General features: G+C 47.7%; 1 protein-coding gene across 11 annotated transcripts in view; it reads left to right on the top strand.

Moving 5' to 3' along the window:
• Window positions 1-13,543, top strand: part of ZBTB40 (zinc finger and BTB domain containing 40) — a 60,357-nt gene that overhangs the window by 17,105 nt on the left and 29,709 nt on the right. For all 11 annotated transcript variants that reach the window (XR_015704372.1, XR_015704371.1, XR_015704370.1 and 8 more), the window contains 6 exons: window positions 155-297; window positions 5,652-5,844; window positions 8,696-8,832; window positions 9,284-9,473; window positions 10,538-10,671; window positions 11,631-11,799. Coding sequence is in view for 7 of the 11 variants with exons in the window: in XM_087755697.1 (XP_087611823.1) it covers window positions 155-297; window positions 5,652-5,844; window positions 8,696-8,832; window positions 9,284-9,473; window positions 10,538-10,671; window positions 11,631-11,799 (966 nt within the window). In the remaining 4 variants the exon portion in view is untranslated. The remainder of the gene's footprint in view (window positions 1-154; window positions 298-5,651; window positions 5,845-8,695; window positions 8,833-9,283; window positions 9,474-10,537; window positions 10,672-11,630; window positions 11,800-13,543) is intronic.

Below are 13,543 nucleotides of genomic sequence, written 5' to 3'. Positions count from 1 at the left end.
ATAGTAAAGTGGTTTTCCTCTGCTGCTTGTGCTTGGGATGAGCTTTGCTATTCACTTAGATCTTTCACAGAGTCTTACTCGCTTCAGGAGCCTGTCAGTTCCTTCAGACTGACTTGTTTCTTCTCTTGTGTTTCTGAATCCTTTTCCCCCCCAGAGAGCACAGTCGAGGGAGAGACGCTGACCGCTCGCTTGCTGGGATGCAAGGAGGAGCTGATCCAGAGCGTGACACAGCTGAGCCCCATCGTAGAGTTCCTGGAGGCGGCAGAAGAGGGATTCCTGACTGCCTTGGAGAAGCGGGTAAAAAAAAAAACCTGAAATAAGGAAACCTCTGTGGATGAGGTGGGGGGTGTGTGTGTCTGCAAGGCACCGTCTTACTGCATGGTTTGCCAAGTGATGTGCTAGCCTCACCTGGCAATTTCACCGCCCTTTTGCACAGCACGGACTGCACGTGCGTGTTGTCCCAGGTCCTTCTGCGCTGAACTGTGGGAATGGTGAAAGCCGAGCTGCGAAGGCAGCCGCAAGACCAGGACGAGCACTGCCTGGTTCAGTGTCAGTCTGCCCCGCAAGCGGAGCCTGGGGCAGAGGAGGTGCCTGGTATTCCTCCTGGGCCCTGAAAATGCCTTTTTGTGAGCCCAGAGAAGGCTCTGTAGTAGAGTTTGGTTTCAGCAGAACCGCTAATACCTCTGTGCTGCCTGCTTGCCGGTTACGTCCTTACGTACGTGGTCATCAGCTGACCTTTCAGCTGACTCTCCCAGCTTTAACTCTTTTCTTTAACTGTTATCACACAGTTGCCTGCAAGAGTAGCACATCCACTGACAGTTTTGTTTTGTTTTGTTTTTTTTTTGATGTGTTGAATACAGCAGTTGGTGAGGAGGACTGTTGCTTTCCTGTAAGCTATTGCATTATGTATGCTGATTTGCAGAAGTCATAGAGGACAAAATATTGTGTATAACCTGCTTTTCTTTGTATTTTGGGGGGAGCCGGCTATACCCTGCCTGCGCAGCTGAAGCTTGCAGGGTGCCCTAGCGCGCTGCGTTCAGCACGCAGCGTGCAGACCTCCTGTCCTAGTTTGTCACATCAGTTAGTTCCCCTGACGCAGGATTATAGCGAGTGGAAAGCACTGTTGTGCTCAGTGGCATGAATGATGTCTGCTTTCTGTCTGAGTGAGCCTGACCAGAGCCATGACAGGCAGGCTGAGAACCTCTGCCCGTCTTGTAAGTCCCTCAATAACGTCTTGCTCGCCTGCACGCTGTCCCTGACCAAGTGTCCAGCGTGGAGCATCCCTGAGTACGGGCGCAGCTTGGTGCAGGAGGGCCGGAGAAGGTGCTGCCAACAGAGGCATCCGCCTTGTCCTGGTGGGCGAGGGTGTGACTGGCGGCTGATGAATTTTCCCCTCTGAAAGCAGCATGGCTGAGCCTGGAATGGGGATGCGAGAGGGAGGCGTGAACGCAGCAAAGGACTCGGCATCTGCTGGGGATATTGCGGCTGTCAGCAGAGACCCGCGCGGGGGTGCCTGGAGCTGAGCTCCTGGCCGCGAAAGCTGCATCAGCAGTGGGGAGATTAGCATTTTTCATATATACCTGTTCATGTTGCTGTGCGGCCTTTCTTCTAAAGGCTGCACCTTTTCCCTGGACTCTTCTTTTTTTCTTCATGAAATTAGATGGTTGTAATGCAGCCATTTTTAATCTCCCTTCCCATTTTAAAAAAACAAACAAACCAACCACAAACCGAGACCGTTCTGCCCTCATAATTCTGCCCCTTGGGCACAGGATCCAGCCTTTAATTGCATCATCATATACTACGGGACCCCCGCCTTGTTTGGTGAAGGGGTAGCGTTATTCAGTATTTCTTTTTATCTTCTTCAGTCGCTCTATGCTCCGTTTGCTGCAGAGCCTCCAAACCCTGCTCCGAATGCAAAATCCTTCTCCTCTCTATGGGATCCCTTCGTGCTCTTGTTTTAGCCCATGGGTTCCCAGCAAATAACAGACGTATTTGGGGAGCGCTCCGGTGAGGCTGGGTGCATCGCGCTTTCCCTGCTGTGGCACAGGAAAATAAGGTGGAAATTGCCAAGTGTAGGCTGACCGTGGGAGGTTCCCTCTTTTTTTCTTTTGGTTTATTTGTTTGGGTTTTTTTCCCTCCAGACAAGTGGAAAAGTGCTTAATTATTTCAGAAGTTAAACTGATTAAAACAGTGGGCCTGTGGCGTATGTGCAGTTGAGATCTCTGGTGTCTCAGGTGCAGTACTGGGAAAGCAAACATGGAATTAGCAGCCACCTCTGAAGGTTTCATCTTACCTGGTTCATCCAGCATGGCATGAGAGGTCTGCGCTGGCAGGGGTAGGATCTAGTTCTCCAAGGGTTCATAAAGCCATAAAGGCTTTCCTTTTCCCTCTCACAGTCACTGCCGTATTACCTACACATTCAGCAAGACGAGCGTGAGTTTTATGTGTAACAGCCTTTTTCCTAGGCAGCTGGCTTCTTTCTGTGCCTGGTCCAAGCTATGCTTGGAGCAAGTCTGATTTTCTTTGCTCGAAAACCAGTACGTGATGTGTTGCCAAGCCCCTTTGTAAATCACTGTTTTTCTGGGGAACTACCTTACATTTCTATTTTTTGAGGCTTAACAGTGTTTCTGTGATGTGGGGAGGTAGGGTGGAGGATTTGGGGGGTGGCTTGGATGCAGATTATCACTTAAAAGAAATAAACTTGGATACAAAGGAAGAGCAGGTAACCTCTCATGCGTGGTGTCCCATGGCTTAGGTCATTGCAGAGTTCAGAGCGACCAGTCCACAGTACAGCCCTGAACCTGGAGCGTCGGAGTAGCTGCTACGAGCATCCATCCTCTCCTTCTGTCCAGGCTCTCTTCTAGAGGGGACTTGGGTATTTTGAGCTCTGTGCTTTCCCCCCCTTTGGCTCCAGTGCCTACACAGCTTGATGCTCAAACCGAGCTGCTGCAGAGCTAGGACAGGGATCAGTGACAACACAGGCAAGGCTACTGGCTGTTGTAGGAGCGACCTTAACTGGCCACGCTGGGGGACAGAGAAGTCCTGCTGCGAGCAGAATGGGGGGATGTTTTCTGACTGTCTCGCCTGGTGTTGTCAAAATGAGTCTCAAAATGTCCGCGCCGCATCTCCCCTGCCAGGGGCATCGCTTCTGCGCCTGTTGACACTTGCCTGGGAGCGGTGGTAGGGTACAGCGTGAGCTCCCCGAAAGGATGCTGCTCTTGTACCCCTTTCTGTGTTCTCTTAAAAGAAGACTTCAGAGTGAGCGGTCCAGAGTCAGCTCAGTGTGAATTAGATGGGAGGATATGTCAACAGGTTCACTAACAGTGTTTTGGCTATAAAAGAACAGATTTTTAGAAATGAGAAAAACTAATTAATGAGATCAGCTGCTCGTAAGAGCGCAGGAGGAGCTGTTGGATTAGTTTCTTTTATGTTAAAGGTAGGAGAACTGTCTGAAGTTTGCATCCTGAACAAGAGAGGAGAATTTGTATGAGAGGTTACAGACCTGAGTGAGTGAATAACTTGAGGAAGAGTATTGGGACCTGCAAGGAATGGCTGAAATGTCTGACAGGCAAAGAAATGTACTTTAGAGGGATGAAGAGTCTTCGGTACATCAGGCTGCTGGGCATCGCAGCCTATATTGAGACAAGCAACAAATGTTTGTCTGATCAAGTAAAGAAAAAGAACTATGAGATGACCCTCAAACTCGCGACTGAGCCTAGGGACAAATGCAGGAGAGACATGGAAACAGAAATTTCCTGCAGCTGAAGTGAAACCACAACTCAGGGCATCCCCCAGCAGGCTGGAGGAGCTGAGACGTGGCTATGGGAGCGACAGCAAAGTTTATTACTGTATTCTCCAAGTTGAGAGTGGTTCCTACAACTGATGACCAGGAGAGACGTGGGAGAGGTGATCCAGGCAGCCGGCCCTGTGGGTGTGCAGGAATACGTGCTGAGCAGGCTGGAGGAGGTGTGTACCTGAAGCGTTGGGTGTAAGCAAAAAAATGGGATAAAATGCAGCAAAGGGTGTTCAACTAAATTGTTTCTGCCTGACCTGGAATCTTTATTTGATGAGATAAAAATGGGTTTTTCTGCCTCAATCTAGACGTGAGCAAAGCATTTGAATTCCATGTGAGGAAATTGTTAAACCAGAGGAAGCGGTGATATTAAAAAAGGAGGTATCTTATTGGGAGGTAACTACAGATTGTGCCAAAGGCATGACTGACGGGTTGGAGCAAGGTTACCAGTGGGATTCTCGGCACTTACTTAATATTAACACTAATGTTATTGACGCAAAAATATCAAAGCATGCTTAGCAAAACTTGCTGATGAGCAAAACTGGGATCTTTTGTCCACACAGAGGAGGATTTGCAAGAGGGAGAAGAATTACACGGCTGGGGAGCTGAGTAGTGAGAATTGAATGGCGTGGTAGTATAAAGTGAAGGGCACGCGTTTAGAGGCAGTAAGGAGAACTAAGAATAAAGACCTCATCTGAAATTTCTGTGTGCAGTTCCAGTCTTGTTCAAAAAAGGTGAATTTGTATTGAAGCAGAGACAGATCTGCAGTCATAAGATCAGGGGAGTGGAGAAGGTGTTTTATGAGAGGAGCTGCCTTATTTAGACAGTGAAATGAAGACTGAGAAGGGAATACGATCGTGCTCTTATAAAGAAATTGGAGAGGAAGGGTAGGGTAAACACCTTGGAGAGTTTAGAAGAGCTTTTTAAGCTAAAAGATAATGTTGGCACATGAACAAATGGGTATACGCTGGCCATGAATAAATTTAAGCTGAAAATTAGAAGGATCAACAGGGGAATGAGACTGTGGAAGAGCTTTCCAATGAGGGGAAAGGGAGCAAAAATGTAACTAGTTTTAGGACAGATCTTAATAATTTTATTAATGGGACTGTGTAGTGTAGTGCTTATGACAGCAGGGAACTGGGCTGGTGACTACAGGGTTTCTGCCAGTCCTACATTTCAAACGCTTAGGACGGCAGTGTTTGCGGAGAGGAGGTCCACCTGTATTTGTCGACTGGCTTTCCCTTGTAGGAGCCTTGTAGGTACTCTACTGGCATACCAGAGCTTTTCCAAGCTACACTGATTGCATCTCACATAAGAGATGTCTCATGTGACCTCATCATAGATATAATCATTCAATTAATAAGATGCTTATTTAAATAACGAGAGTCTTTTTTTTTTTGATGACAAGCAGAAAAATCGGGGAGACGGGAAAAGAGACTGCCAATTTAAAAAGTATTTGCTAAAAATACTAAATGAAAAATTATTTTGAATCCTGTGTTTAAGTCTTTTTGGTGTTGTGTTTTTTTTTTTTCCCTTCCCTTTGAAAAAATGTTTGGTTGTTTTTTTTTTTTTTTTTTTTGCTTGTCAGCCACTTCCAAGGCTAGACTTGGTGGAAGAACCCACCAGGGTAGTTTTCAAGGTGACACATGTCGGATATACCTGGGGCGTGTTTAGATGTTCCTGTAACTAGCACCCTGTAACATCTCCCAATTAATCTAATTAGGGGAAGAAGCGAATATGGATTTATTGCAGTGCTGTGCACTGTGATACTCTTACTGTTTCTCTGATCTCTGTTCATCTCCAGGAGTTTGTAGGAAGCTCTTACAAACACAGGTTCTTGGCTGTTTCTTCGTCGCAGGTGGTTTTGGATTGCTGTGAAGGCGTCTCTCAGAGGGAAGCCATGGACAATCTGCTCAGGAAGGTGGATGAAGAGAAAACCCTGAAAGCAGAAAGTCTGGTCAAACTTCTGGGGGCTGTGAAAGCATCATTCCCCGGTCTCCACCTTCTGCTAGACCACTTGACGACAACAGCAGATGTCTCTGATGGCAAAGGTATGGGTGCACTAAACTTCAGAGCCTGGGGGCTCAGTTCAGGAATCGCCAGGAAGTTTGGATGTTTGTCTGGACCTCAGCGTGCTCTTATAATCTTCCTTTCATGTAAGGGAAAGGGATGGCCATTTTATGCAAACAAAAATGGTCTGGGAGCACAGGCGTAGGAAGACTATGCCAGCAAGAAGGCCCCTGCTTTGCAATGAAATGAGGAGTGTTGGGCAGAAGCCTGTTGGGCTCCTTCCTTGAGTTTGACACTGATAGGGTAGAAACTGGGATGTCATATCTGGAAAAAGGGAGAACTGTTCCCTCCATTTCAAATTACTTCTTGATTTTGAGTCACTTAAAAGCAGCAGCATGTGTCTTCGTAATAAAAAGAACAATTTTCACATAATAAACACTTCATAGGTGTAGACATCTTTAACAACTCTGGTCTATAGGTGACTTAACTCATGGTACTTCCTGGCTTTGAAAGCAAGTACCTCAAACTTCCCCAAAGTCATAGATGTCTTGACATTAAATACAGGCGATGTCTTTACCTGGCTGCTGTCTTGGTGAATTCCTTGTGATTGAGGGATTGTAGGAAAATTTAGTTGGGCTGTGCTCTTCTCCTAAATCCAGGCAGTGTTTCTGCATGTCGTGATCGTGGACTTGTGGTCTCCTGTGCTGATGGGAGTCTCGCACTTAGTGTCCCCATTAGACATCCTTATCTTGGACAGCTAGTCCCCTCCTTTTTGTTTTAGTGGGGTTTTATTGTTTATTGCCCGCCTATGGTGGTTCAGGGACTCAGGAGCCCTCATCTTTCGACTGGTGGGACAGCCTCCCTAGTTCGGGTGGGTTTAGGCACACCCCTGCGCGGTTCGGATAGAGGCGAATTTCAGCAGCTCTGAAGTTACTTAAAAATTAAAAACTAAATTAGCATGCAGTGAAATGTAAATGAGTGTTTAATAGAAAGCAAAACTGTGCTCATAATGCTGATAATTTCCTCCGTAGCAAACGTTCCCGACAGGCAGCTTGCTTTGTCATTTGTTAAGCAAGATTGCTTTCTTGAAACACCAGATTCCCAACATGGTTAATTATCTAGTGGTAATACCCATTCCAAGGAGGAGCATTCCTTAATTACACAGAGCTGAATTGCCTCAAATTGCAGCTTGAACAAACAGAAGCACAAATATTTCTTATCGTGGAAATGAAGAGGGAGGGAATGATTTGAGCCACCGATGGTAGCCTTTGATGTCCTGTGCTGTCCTGCAAAGAGAAAGGAGGACGTCTTGTACTGAGCGTGCAGGGCACGCTCTGGCTACGGAGCTCACCTTGGTACGGCAGCAGAGCTGAGAGGGCATTCATAGCAACTCGAATTTGTGTAATAAAATCAGAAGCATTCCGATGGGAGAATGAGGAAAATATTTTTATTTGTAAACCAGCCCACGTGGGGCACATCCAAGTCATACCTAAACCCTGTGGAGCTCAAGTGCTTAATGAGGTTCCCTTAGCTTTGCCAGGGAGCAGACTTGTGTCTCCAAGAAGTCTTTGTGCAGGGAGTTTTTCATATTAGCTCAAAAATCTTCCATTGATTATTCCCACAGCCTGCCATTGCCTCCTTCTCCATCCTGGAGAGCTTTCTCTTCTTAACTGGCACTGTATGCCTTCTGGGTCCCAGAGACTGTCTTTTCTTTTCACCAAGCTGTGTGTATTTAGCTGCTTTTCTCCCAAGTAGTGCTGTGCAAATAAGAGGTTGTTCTGTTTGGTACTGAACCAAAATGATTAAAAGACCTAAGCACACAAACAAAAAACATGCACAGATGTCTTGGATGAACTACAGTTTTTGTTTTGGTTTCTCCTACAAAAGTATAACTATGCATCTTCTCCAATTTAGTAACTCCAACAGTGAAAAAAATCCTTTTCAGATTCGTCTATTTAGCAACTTCCAGTTTTATTTATCAACTAATCTGGTGACAAGTACAATCCTATATTACTTTTAGTACACAGTGTATTCTGTCCAAGTCTCTTCATTATCCTGAATAAACACTGTTCCTCTTTCTTGAATGAGTCCATTGCGTCCTGATACTGGGCTGTCCTTAAAGGGTTGTGGCGTTACTCTAGAGTCGTCGTTTCTCGGATTCATCAGGGCAGACCCAGCTTGGAATTAGATATGGGAGGGGGAAGGAATGAGGTTAAAGTTGCCTTTTTTTGGTGTAAGGGACAGAAAAGGGTGTTAGTGCCGCTTTGCAATCGCAAGTCTGGTTTGTGTTTCCTTGACACTTTCATCAAGGACAACTCAGCCCGCTAAGTTCTGGATTACCTTGGACCACCTGGATGTTTGTAGACTGTTAGTATGTTTGATAGTCATACACTTCTGAGACAGAGCATGTTGCAGAGCTCCTTCTCAGTGGAGTGGATCAAAGACTCTCTTTCAATGAAACTACAATTAAGAGTCAGTAATGAGGTCTCCTTGGTTCCAGGGCATCAGAAGAGGCTGATGAACATCTTGAGGTGTTGTCTTCACAGATAGGGCCACATGTTTACCTGGTGAACGTGGCTGAAAACTGAGACTTTCTTCTTCTGGGCTCAGGCCAGGACTGAGACTTGGAAGGCATTGGGGTCCAGAGATCTATTTCTGTAGGCAGGTATGGGCAGAGGATATTGTGTGTTGTCTTTGATTTGGACAAGTTCTGATTTGTCATGTTCATCCTCTGCTTGAAGGTGAATCCAAGTGTCCTGAGCGTAAGGCCTCGAGCATTAGTGACCCGGGGAGAAAGGGCTGCCTTGGCTTTTTCAGTCTCCCGTAGCTCTGATGCCCTTTGGGAAGATGCTGCAAGCTGAGCTGTTCTTATTTTCATTCACTTGCATTCAGCCAAATGGAGCCCAGAGGATTATGGAGCCAAACTGTTGAGACGATACCGAGAAAAGTTAGGGGAGCTCCTGACAGACACCGAGATGCTGCTGCAGGGCATCTCTGCTGCACAGAGCCTGGCTCCTGCTGAGAGAGAGGTAAGCAGTCTCCCGCATGTGTGCAAGTAGATACTGAGCTTTAATCCCCATCTGGGATCCCTATCAAGTCCTGAGGACTTGATTTACTACGTGTCATGGCTTGGTTTGGGGCAGTCCTCCAGCAGGACTTGGTTTAATGATTCCTTAGCATCCCATTGCGGGAGTGAAGCGGGTAATGTGTATGAAGCTGAAGGTTGGCAATAAGAGTGGCTGATTTGGGCACTGAGGCGAGATGCTCAGCTTTGGAGCGAGTCGAGGAAATGGCTGATGTGTTTGGGTGAAGGGCTGGGCTTCAAAGCCGTCACTGCTTGAGTTGTACCATGAGCCAGGTCTTTAGCAGGGCAGAAGCAAGGGAAAGCTGGGTCTGGGGTGAGCCACGGTCGTGGCTTAGCATGACGCAGGGCAGATGGACGGGGTCCCTTGTTAGTGCCTCACTGTGGGTCTTTCCAAGGCGATGGAGCGGGTTGTGAAGCGTGAGCCTGGTGGTTTCGCCTCCCTGGCGTCGGCGGCGCTGGAGGAGCGGTCTCTGTCGGTCTCTGCCGTTTGGCAGCTGCTGCTGGCTGTGCGGGAACCTGCACCGCTGAACCTGCTCATGGAGGAGATCCGGAAACAACCTGGCGCAGAGTTTTTCTTCCAAGCAGGTAACGGCTTTGGTGTCCCCCTACGCTCTCCCTGAGCTCCTGCTGCTGGCAGGAGCTGCTTTCTAACTCCTCACCCTCTCCATGGCCAGGAGCCTCTTTTCTTCCAGCGGGTCTCAACACCCATGTCCTCGGTGAAACAGTGGACTGGTTGGAAAAGCACTTCTGTCCACAAGCACTGCTGCTTTGCTTGTGGTTCTGTGCCTTCAGGTTTTGTAATGAGCAAGCCTTTTGAGAGCTGGCCACCATCCTGCGCTAATAACCAGCTGGAGGCCCATCAGACTGAAAGCATGGGTTTCATCAGAGGTCTGTGTGCAGCCACCACCCTGTCCTCTCCAGAGCCTTGGCCTCTGGCTTTGAGTTTTCCTACTTTAAAACCTAAACTCTGCTTTTCCCCAAAAAATTCTTGCCAAAATCTCATGCAAGTGTGAGGAGCGCTCAGGTTGGTGGTCCTGTGGGGCAGGAGAGGTTGGCTATGCAAGGGCCAGCTGTGTGTGCTGGCCCTGTGGGCACAAAGCTGGGGTTCACCTGCCTGCAGTCAGATGCCTGTGGGGTGGCTGCCTCCGTCCGAACTCCTCTTCTCCATCCCCTCCGTGCTCAGCCCGGAGAAACCAGCCCTTCTGGCGCATGGTGCACCCGGTCGCTTTTTACATGGCTGTCCCCAGATGAGGCAAATTGTCCCTAGAAATGCCTGTTTCTCTGCAAAAGGCAGAATGGGATGTCTAATTGGGGGAGCAAAGAAATCCTGAGTCTTGGGAGAATCATGCCTGCCTTTTGAGGTCGTCAGTGTCTCTTTCAGCAATGTGCTGTGGAAAACCTGATCTTTTTACCCAAAGTTGGACAAGCAGTGAGAAGTGAGGTCTGCTGGGGTTTTATGCTGGATGTCAGTGTTGCAATTAGTGTAGCCAGAGCTTGCCTGTAGTTGTTCGCTGTTTCCTGTGGCCTAAAGAAGTCATTCCTGCTGTTAACAGCTCAGCTTCGGGATTGGGCTGGGCAAAGCTAAGGCCTTCAGCTTCTCCTTGGTTTTGTGTTTTTTAAATACCTTTACTTTTAATTTTAATCTTCAGTGGCCACCAGTGAGAGCACAGCCATCGAGATCATCCTGCGGCACAGCAAGCTGATCTCGGAGGCCATCCAGCAGAGAGCGGACCTGGAGGGCTTGGCTCCGGGGGAGGCAGGACTCACAGAAGCAGTAAAAGAGGTACGAGGGATGCTCTCAGAGCCGGCATGGTTCGGGGCTCGAAGGGTGGACAGGCCCTAGCGTGCACCGAAATCAGGGGACGTTACTTAGGTTGGGGAAGCCATCCAAAGTTGGAGGTGCCCCTCTGCTGAAGTGAGAGTGTGTTGGGTATTTTATATAAATTCTGCAGGAGTTTTTAGGTAAAAGAAATGATCAGTGAGATTCTCAGCTGGTGAAAATGTGGGTGTTCAAACACAGCAAAACTGTTTCAGCTCTGCAAGGGTGCTGAAGTCCTAGAGAAAGCAGAGCTGCCAGGGAGTGGGTTTCTGTTTGAGTTGACTGTTCCAGGACAGATGGGAATGAAACGCTCCTAGAAAATGCACTGAGAATGCCCTGATTGCGTAGCGTCCCGGAGTGCCTTGCCTGCTTTCCCTTTGGCAAGGAAAATGGGCTCTGTGTGTTATCAGCTGGCCTTTTCCACCGAGCAGTCTGTGGTTGCTCATTCCTGCTCTGGTTAGCTGCTGTTGGAGATCTGGAAGGGGGAGGTACGTACGGGCGTGCACAGGTTCTCCTTGCAGTGGCTGGCTGAAGCAGGTTTGGATTTGGGAGTGAAAGAAAAGCCCAGAGAGAGTTGTGTATGAAGAACAGATTTATGAGTTAGGTAAGCTTGTAATGCTGTAAGGTATTGAGGAACCACTCTTTCCATGGAAAGGTGGTTTTAAGTGAGCTAATACCAAAACAGAAAGTCTGAGAATTTAATTTGTTGTAACTTTTTTTAATCCTGAAATTCTCTCAGCTCATCCACATATATTAGTGGAGGGGCAAAGACCTGTATGGAAAGGGATTTCTTTTCTGGTTTCTTAAAGCAGGTTCCCAGCAGTAGAGATGAAACAAGGAGGATGTGCCCTCACTCCCAGACCATCCCGACCTTTCACAGCCCAAAATCTCTGTCATGTGATGTTTTCTTCTTACTTCTCCAGCTACTGAGTATTTCTGCTCAGAAGGAAAGTTCAGAGGCCTCCTTGAAAGCAGCTCTGAGCACAGCCCAGGAGAAATCCGTCCCAGCCATCAAGATCTGTCAGCTGCTGTGCAATGTCCATGAGTCCTTCCCGGACCTGCAGCCAGTGATGCAGGAGCTGGGGCATGTGGGTAAGAAAAGCACAGGCTTTCATCCTACTGTGGTCTTTTACACATGGTTATGGGAGTCTTGGGCAGTTTGGTAGTGGACCTTGGTGGCCTGAGGTCATTTCACAGAACTGCCCCTGGCCAGATGTCAGGGTTGTACTTGCAGGAGGATTCACAGGGGCGACCTCTGGATCCAAGCGCTGGAGTGTGCTTCTGCTGGTAAAATGCACCAGATTAAAGTTTTGTACGTTACGAGGGTTGTAGACCCCGTACTGGTATTCCTTAACTGTGTTTGCATTTCTTCACCCCAGCCCTTGCTGTGGAGGCGTTTAAGCAACTTGTAACTTAAGCAAGTTACGTAACTTGTATCTATGTTGGGCTATTTTTCAGAATTTTTTTCCTTAACCTGTGGGGTTTCTTTGGTTCTTCCCATACTGTTGGATCTGTCTGAATCTGGACTTGTATTACACTCCCTTGACTGTATCTGTGTACGTGTGGATACTTCACAGGCTGATTGCAAAATGGTCGCATCGGAGCATGCTTGTCTTGTGCAAAGATGACCAGGATGGTGCATTTTGTAGTCCCAGACTGTTTTCTCAGTTAATTTTCTCATAGTGCCTTAACTTGGTCTTGCTATGTATACACTTTACAGAGCAAACGATCCCCTGGGAGGGTCCCACAGCAGTAGGGCAATGTTACATACTGTACTAGTTTGGCAAAGGTATGAATGAAACATATGCAGATAGCAATTTGATGAACTCCAGAAACAAATGCATAGCAATAACGATGTGTGAGACCCTGCCCTGAGCTGTGGGATGCTTTCCAGCTGAGCCGAATTGTATCTCTGCATCCGTCATTTGAAGGAAGAAAGCTTTCACAGAATTTGGTGCTTTAATGAAAAAGACGACAGAGGGCCAGGAAGCTAACTGCAGGTTTGCGTTCTTTTGAAAAGGATGCAAATGTGACTTGCTTACTCTGTTTGCTTGCATACATTTTTGTGGCATTGTGCTTCCCAGCGCATCCAAGTACAGATTCTTTAGGCTGCAGAGTCCACTGGGATGCACACAGTGTGGTTTTTATCCAAGTACAGGCACTGGTTCAGCCTAGTCCGTCCCCATTTACTCGTGGTACCAGAGCTGTTTAGCTTACGGCGCAGTGTGGAAATACTAGCCGATTGCTAGGTAGTTAGAGTAAGCAGCTTGTTATTAATTTCTGGTCTTTTTTTTAGGGCTAGAAGGTTTGTCTGAAAGTTTGGGTCAGCACCATGATCGGGCTTTATGAATGAACACAAGCCTCCTGGCTTTGATACTCGCCATCGTTTCGCGTTTGACAGTGACAGGTGAAACCAGCGTTCCCCGCGTGCTGGGAAGGGGCAGAGAACGAGCTGATGTTCGTTAACTTGCCTGCATTCTTGAGCAATGAGGAAACGTTGTTGGGGTGGTAGATGGGACGGGGTGACTGGGAGCAGTGTGAAGAAGGAACCGAGGACCTGGCGTACTGCTCTAGCCGTAAGGCTCAGAGGGTGATAGCAAATGCTCTGCTCCCCTTTCTTGACTTAAGGGCCTCTCAGGTCTCCCTGAGAGATGTCCTACACTGTAGATCCACTATTCATGCCCAGTTCAGATCGAGGTCCTCTCTTCTAACTCCACCAAGAGCTGCCACCGATCCAGTTGGCTTTTTCACCTAATCACGGCTCTGATGAGGATTTCCAGAGAAAAGGCGATTCCTTCTTATCTGCCATTCCTTCTCTATCTCCTGATGTTGCAGG

This window comes from Nipponia nippon, unplaced genomic scaffold, assembly GCF_047370975.1.
Source record: "Nipponia nippon isolate SJK-2023a ecotype South Korea unplaced genomic scaffold, ASM4737097v1 scaffold_19, whole genome shotgun sequence".
In the NCBI taxonomy this organism is placed as follows: Eukaryota; Metazoa; Chordata; class Aves; order Pelecaniformes; family Threskiornithidae; genus Nipponia; species Nipponia nippon.
Note: the sequence above shows the minus strand (reverse complement) of the source record. Positions and strands in the feature narration are given on the sequence as shown.